This window comes from Abramis brama (genome assembly GCF_963993115.1).
Source record: "Abramis brama genome assembly, chromosome: 23".
Classification (NCBI taxonomy): Eukaryota; Metazoa; Chordata; class Actinopteri; order Cypriniformes; family Leuciscidae; genus Abramis; species Abramis brama.
In genome coordinates, this window is record NC_139985.1 from 8,484,780 (window position 1) to 8,492,370 (window position 7,591).

The 7,591-nt window shown below is 34.1% G+C and overlaps 1 protein-coding gene across 2 annotated transcripts; it reads right to left on the reverse strand.

Moving 5' to 3' along the window:
• Positions 1 to 333: 333 nt before the first annotated feature.
• On the reverse strand, positions 334 to 7,570 carry LOC311074461 (D-serine dehydratase). Of its 2 annotated transcripts, none has more exons than XM_084101074.1 (8): positions 7,431 to 7,570; positions 5,714 to 5,872; positions 4,742 to 5,022; positions 4,468 to 4,648; positions 2,876 to 2,997; positions 2,595 to 2,784; positions 1,617 to 1,722; positions 334 to 823 (listed from the first exon to the last, which is right to left on the reverse strand). In XM_084101074.1, exons 2-8 carry the CDS (start codon positions 5,860 to 5,862, stop codon positions 734 to 736), a joined length of 1,119 nt encoding a protein of 372 aa, XP_083957200.1. In that variant the 5' UTR covers positions 5,863 to 5,872; positions 7,431 to 7,570; the 3' UTR covers positions 334 to 733. The 2 variants fall into 2 exon arrangements, with proteins under 2 accessions (XP_083957200.1, XP_083957199.1); XM_084101073.1 differs by lacking the exon at positions 7,431 to 7,570 and adding an exon at positions 6,123 to 6,237.
• Between the last annotated feature and the right edge of the window lie 21 nt (positions 7,571 to 7,591).

Genomic DNA, 7,591 nt, shown 5'->3' on the forward strand with positions numbered 1-7,591 from the left:
TGGTATCGTTTAAAGCCCTTTGAAGCTGCACTTAAACTGTCATTTGGACCTTCTACCGTTTGGGTCCCAATAGAATCCATTACATGGGGGGAAATCCTGGAATGTTTTCATCAAAAACCTTAATTTCTTTGCGACTGAAGAAAGAAAGACATGGACATCTTGGATGACATGGGGGTGAGTAAATTATCAGCAAAAGTTTTTTTGAAAGTGAACTTCTCCTTTAACAAAAAGCTTGTTTTATTATTAACCGTCTTACCCACTACTGCTTTATTGTATTTTAAAGAGAATACTTCAATTTGGAACATAAAAACAAAAGGCAATTAGAGCATCTGATTACCACTGTGGTAGAGGATTTTATTACAAACTGAGGTGCATGTTGTTAACATTTTGTAAAAAGCAGAAATTCAGACATTTAAGATCTCCCCGAAACTCTTTTTGAGTCCATAAAACATACCGCATGCAAGTTCATTCAGATACAAAGAAAAAATCAGTCTTTTCACATTCTTTCATAAGTCTGCAGAGAATATTGTAGTCTTTTAGGCATTTAAAGAAGCAAAGAAGAATAAATTTTAAGTCCAATGCAATCCTTCCAGTTTACACAAATGCTATTTTGCTGCACTTCCCTCTTAATAAGTGTTTTTAATAGACACCTGACAGCAAATTCACAGTTGCTACAAGTCCTAAACATTTCGAACAGTCCCTAGCTGTACCACAGTACCTCTGGTAGAGATTTTTACCAGCCTCGAGTGGGTTTCCATGTGTCTATAATCTTCCCATTAGAATGGACAAAATAGACCGGATGCATCATAGCTGTAGCACAAGCCTGTCAACAAAACATACAAGTGATTAGGTTTTCTTTTCACCATCCTGCTCTTAATTTTAAAAGAAATCAATCATTCATTGCATTCAGATGTGTCATGTTCAATTAGCATTAAGGAGCAGGAATGAAAACAATGGTAAGTGCAGTTGCCAACATTGATAGATGGTATGACAAGCCCTCAGGCTATGTTAAATACGTGCTCTCAAAAAACAAAGTTTGTGCTGAGAACAACGTTTTTGTGCAGTTAATTATTGGACATATTTTCTTATTCTGCCTGCCCTGGTCATGTTAATAAGTTTGCACAGTATTGGGATTATGCATTTTGTGGTAATATTAAGAATATTAAGAATATTAAGTAGTGCAGAAAATAGCATCTTCTTGACATGTTGAAAACACGAACCAAACTATTCGAAACCTCAGCTACAACTACAGTGTTTGAAGGCGGGTCAAAGTAGACATTGTTCACAAGCAGCCAATGAAGACCTCAGGTGGGCATTATGCAAATTTGTTCCAAACCTACATAGGCTTGTGCAAGAAGTAAGACTGGAGACAGTGACTCCATTTATCGTGCACTTTGATCTTTGAAACTTTGCAGAACTTTTACATTCACAAACAGCTGTATGTATGATAGGTAATATCCGATAACGCATAACAGGTTCACTTTAATGCACAACACATGGATAAAAATGATAGACCACCAACAATGGCTTAGTCAGATGGAGAATGTCCTTTCATACAGTTGAAAACTGTGTGTTTCTGTGTGTGCTTTGTTGCAATGAGAGGGTTAGTAACTCACATGGTAAGGCATGAGTGTGAGGAGTGACCCCAGCGGGAACTGCTTGAAGTCCAGTTTTCCAGAGATGGGCTCCACCCTGCCGTGTTCCTGAGTCATAGACAGTAGTCTGCAAAACAGACGACACCCTTCATGCTATTTATATCATCTGACTCACAAAACCTCCTACTCCCACTGTTGGGAAGTAAAAACAACAACATCTAAACTTGTACAAAAAATGATTATGTAAAGTCACTGCTTAGTTTTTAATATTTCAGAATGGATTTGATTCAATGCAGACAGGTGCCTTTATGAAAAATCAAGGGATGCACCAAGATTAAAATTCATGCCAACAACAGTAAGTTGGTAATTATGTTATGGCTGACAACTGATAAATGGTTGATATTAAAATTCTTTACTGTCTATATAACTTAAAACACAAATGCCACAAGTAGAGCTGTCAAATAGATTGATCACGATTTGTTAGTAAATTCAATGATCAAATGTTTGGGTCTGTAAGATTTCTTTTGTTTTTAAGTTTGTAAGTCTTTTAGGCTGCATTTATTTTCTCAAAACGCAGTAAATTTATATTGTGAAATATTATTACAATTTAAAATAACAGTCTGGCTATTTTAATATATTTTGACAAAACAAAATGTTCAGCATCATTACAGTCTTCAGTGTCACATGATCCTTCAGAAATCATTCTAATATTGTACTGTGCATTGTGTAAACTATGATAATTTTTTCTTTGATATATAGAAAGTTCAGCATTTATTTGAAATATATATATTTGTTTGTGACATTATCAGTGTCTTTACTGTCACTTTTGATCAATTCAATCCTTGCCATATAAAAGTACACCAAAAAATCTTACTGACCCCAAACTTTTGAACAGTAGAGTATATGGAAAAATATGGAAAATTAGTACAAAAAAATCCCCCTCCAATATCTGCCAATAACTGATATGGTACCATTTAAATCCACATAATGATCTCGTACTTGAGTTCCAGGTGTCCTTCAATGATGGCGTATCCGGTGGGTAAGCGCCCCCCACCATCATGACTCAGTGCTGTCCACCCACAGTCTACAAGTAACTGGTTCCTGTGTGGATAGTGACCTATGACCCGCGTCAGTACCCGTACTGCAACATCCTCAAGTCTGCAGGACCCAATGAGGGACTGCTGTACGTCTGGATGTGCAACAGGTAATATTATGATTCCAAACAAACTGAGAACATCACTGCTTATAATGATTAAACAGGAGAACATGGCAACACGGACCATACAATACGTAGTTCCCAGGATGCACCTCACTCAACATGGCCATGTCTGCAACTGGGTGGCTACAGGAAGGGGTGGAGCCAATGCTGGATTTGGGGGGGTGTATCCCAGCAGCCTTCAGCCTATGGAAAGTAGAAATAATACTATCAATGCATATTGAGAAGGGATGCACTGATATTAAAATTTTTATTTTGTTTATAAAAAAAAAGTTTATTTTATGCCTATATTAAATGTATATGCTTTATTTTCTTAATAAATTAAATTAAACACTAAATAAATTAAATTATTAACTTTAAATGCTACACATACATTTAGGCATCACAGTATTATAATGTACAGTATCAAAAAATTATATATTTTTTGTTAAAGATTACATTTAATAGTGTTTACAATTATGTTTGTCATCTATACAGATTAAAAATAAAACACTACAAATTAAAATCAATTATTTTAAATAAAAGCGAATTTAAGCATCACAATATTATAATGTTTAATATAAAAAAAATATAATTTTTTTATCTTTTCTGCAAAAGATTACATTTATTGTGTTGGTAAATTATCATGTTTTGTTGTCTAAATAAATTAAAAACCAAACACTAAAACAATTTAAAAAAAGTAAGTAATTAAACTCAATTACTTTAAATGCTACAAGTGAAATTATGCGTCAAAATATTACAATGCATAGTATAAAAAAATGAAAATTATTTATATGCTTTGTTGTCTAAATGAATTAAAAACAAAGTATAATCAATAATTTTTAATTGCTACAAGTGAATTTAAGCATCACAATATTGTAATGTATAGTAAATAAATGTTATCATTTCTACAAAAGATTACACTTTTTAATGTTGTTAAATTATCAGCGTCTAAAATGATCATGCTTTGTTGTCTAAATAAATTAAAAATAAAATGAATTATTTTAAATGCTAAAAGTGAATTTAGGGATCACAAAATTATAATACATAGTGTAAATAATGAATGATCATTTTAATGTTTTTTTAGTGATTAAAATTATATGCTTTGCTGTCTAAATAAAAAATAAAAAAACAGCATAAAATCAGTCATTTTTAACTTCTACAAGTGAATTTAGACATCACAATATTATAAAGTACAATATAAAATATTCCATTCAAAAGATTCCCTTTATTAGTGCTGTTCATTTATTTGCTTTGTTGTCATAATTTAAAAATAAAACACTAAAAACTAAAATCAATCATTTTAAATGTTACAATTAAACTTATCACAATATTATAATGTATAGTGTAATGCAGTGGTTCCCAAACCTGTCCTGGAGGACCACCAACACTGCACGTTTTCTTTGTCTCCCTAATCAAACACACCTGATTCAACTCATCAGCTCATTAACCCATGTGATAATGAGCTGATGAGTTGAATCAGGTGTGTTTGATTGGGGAGACAAAGAAAACGTGCAGTGTTGGTGGTACTCCAGGACAGGTTTGGGAACCACTGGTGTAATGTATAATAAAAATGAATATTCTATTTTTCAAAGGATTACATTTATTAGTATTGCTAAACGATCAGTGTTTTCAAAGATAGACTTTCAGTGAGCGATAGGTGATGTCTGCACATACTTCTCCATGAACTGCAGCGTGATGGCAGTGGTTTCCTGAGCGACGGCTTTGATTTGCTCCTCCCCCTGACAGGCGTAGGTGTTCCCACAGTGGGCATAAATCCCCGTCAGCTCCACCCCTGCAGTATCCGAGATCTCCTGGGCAAGTTTCAGCGCAGCTGGGTCACAGTGAGGAACACCCGCTGTCGAAACACAAAACAAACAAACTTATCTTACTGCAGTACACCCAAAAACCGCACTTCAAACATCTGGTGAACTCCCTCTTCAAGCGTTACCTCTCCCATTGTCACAATCCAGTTTCATCCACACCTTCCAGACTTTTCCCTGCTTCAAAGGTCTCTTCTTCAGTTCCTGTAGGGCAAGGCGGTTGTCCACTAGGATGTGGAATAGAGAGAGTCTCTCAGATAGCTCAGCACAGCGCTCCACTTTATCAAATGGCAGTGGGTATGCGTACAGTATATCATCATAGCCATTATCAGCATAGAACGATGCCTCAGCTAGAGTAGAAACCACGATACACCGACGAGAGCCTCCTGTCATGATGTCCGCACATTCCCTGAAAACAACAGACATGTAACATTCAAGATGAGAAAAAAATGATTTAATGATTAAATGGGGGAAAAGGCATTTGAAGTATTTTCCATTGTTAGTTTGTGTTAACTAATGAATCAACTAATGTTAACAAATGGAATCTTATTGTAAAGTGTTACCTTCAATTTTTTATAATAGGCTACATTTTTATATAAAAAAAGATATTCAAATGTTTTAAAGGAATAGTTCACCCAAAAATGAAAATTATCCCATAACTTTTTTTTTACGAAAACACATTGCTTCACTTCAGAAGGCTTTTATTAACCCACTCGAGTCGTATGGATCACTTTTATGATGGATGAACGCACTTTTTGGAGCATTAAAAACTCGGGCACTATTCACTCCCATTATAAAGCTTGGAAGAGTCAGGATATTTTTTTAATATAACTCCGATTGTGTTCGGCTGAAAGAAGAAAGTCATACACATCTAGGATGGCTTGAGTAAATTATGGGATAATTTTCATTTTTGGGTGAACTAGGCCTATTCCTTTAAGTGCCTTAAGTGTCCAAATACATATTTCCAAAATCACTAGTGAATTATAGTTAATAACATATAACATATTATAAAAGTATATTGCAAGCAAGATGGCTAAGCATTTTCAAGTGAAATCATTCAGTAGATAAAGCGGCTGGTGTTGTTGACACGTGAATCTTACAGTGTTTTGTGTGTTTTCATGTGAGGTCGGAGCTGGACCCCCAGTTTCTGGAAGCGCTCCCGCATGGCTTCGGCATTTCTGTTCACTTTATCCAGGTCAATAACCAGCGCTGGAGTACAAAGGTCTTTGATGAATTCAACACTGGCCATTATCCAAAAACTGAAACAAATAAAATACACCAACACATTTAAGCGAAATGGAAACATGCAGACTTGTAACAAAACGCAGGATAGTGCTGATAAAATAAATGTAACAATTTTGAAATCATATAATCTCAACTTTTTAAAGCATTTAATTACAGCTGTAAATAAATAAGAAAAATATCGAGTAAACATGAGTTTGGTTAATGGTCAAAGTGGCACGTGTCAAACGGTGATGATAAACTGAGGATGAACTTAAAATTTCTCACCATAAAGCGCGACGCAAGTTCTGATGAATGAGAGCGAGCGCGAGAGTGTGAAGCCAGAATCAACACAGCGCCGCGTATACACAGAAGTTACATTGCAAACTGGAATTTTCAACCTAAAAGCTACTGACGAGATTCTTTGTTGTTATAAAAGATTTAAAATATAATTTGTGCTTTTATTATATTAATTATATTATATTATATTATATTATATTATATTATATTATATTATATTATATTATATTATATTATATACAGTCACTCATAGGCTAGCCCTCATCCAAAGAAATCCCACAGACCCATCCATGATGATAGAGGTGAGAGATCTTTAAAATATCTCTGCAATAACACTGAACGTTAAAAAGTCTAATCTTGTGTCCCAGATGAACTTTTTGTTGCTCATTAAAGTGGATTATTTCGAAGTCAGTTAATAAAAGGGCTAATTAAGGCATTTAGTCATTAACACTAAACCCTCCTCTCCCAGTTGGATAAAATCCTCAATTACCAGAGCCGCGTCAGAGTATCGGGAAAAGACCTTTAGACCTGTTTTCACTTTATCCCTTGATGTCTTTCAGTAGAGTAGGCCTACTAAGACTCTTTTTCAATAGAGCGCTAAGCTGCAGGCTACATGACTTCTATACCTCCAATCCTTTCAGACAATTCTGGATGTTTTTGGTAATGCTTCTGTTATATGATTTCAAATTCCAGTCGTATTTTAGGCATATAGCCTACAGAAGTATGTTTTTGAAAGAAGTCTCTTATGCTCATCAAGGCTGCATTGATTTGGTCACAAATACAGTAAAAACAGTAATATTGTAAAATATGATTACAATTTAATATAACAGTTTTCTATTTTAATATATTTTCAAATGTAATTTATTGGATTTATGGAATTTATGGAAAGGCTGAATTATCAGCAGCCATTGTGCTTCTTAATATTTGTGTGTAAATTATTCTACTTTTGATTCTCTGGTAATTAGAAAGTTCAAAAGAACAGCATTTATTTGAAATAGAAATAAATGCTTATTTCAAAAATAAAAATCATATTGACCCCAAACTTTTAAACAATAATATATATGTGTGTGTGTATTTTTCCAGTCATGCTTCTGGCTGATTAAATATTTTAGAGGTTAACAAATGACTACAGAATTTAATGACTTTTATTCATTTGTATGACTTTTCAGGTATAAAATTTTATTTTTTAAAAAGTACGCAGGAAAAATGTTGGTGACCCAGTGCTGTAAAACCAATATACTGTAGGTCTCATATTTCACTTTAGTGATACATTGACAATTGTGCAATATTTTCTACCATTCTGTTTGAAAGAGAAAAAAAAAGTAGTAAACAAGTCTCCATTCTCATGTGGAAGCCTTTCTTCATGCTCTTCCAGTTCATGTAGAATAGATGATGGATTTGTATTCGCCGCTACAAACATCTAGAGGGTGCTGCAGGACTCCAAACACACAGAAAAA

Coding starts and splice junctions, on each gene's coding strand:
- LOC311074461 (XM_084101074.1), bottom strand. CDS start 5,862: ATGGCCAGTGTTGAATTCATCAAAGACCTTTGTACTCCAGCGCTGGTT. Junction 2,998..4,467: donor ACGCTGCAGTTCATGGAGAA/GTATGTGCAGAC, acceptor TACTTTCCATAG/GCTGAAGGCTGCTGGGATAC. Junction 824..1,616: donor TCACACTCATGCCTTACCAT/GTGAGTTACTAA, acceptor TTTTGTTGACAG/GCTTGTGCTACAGCTATGAT.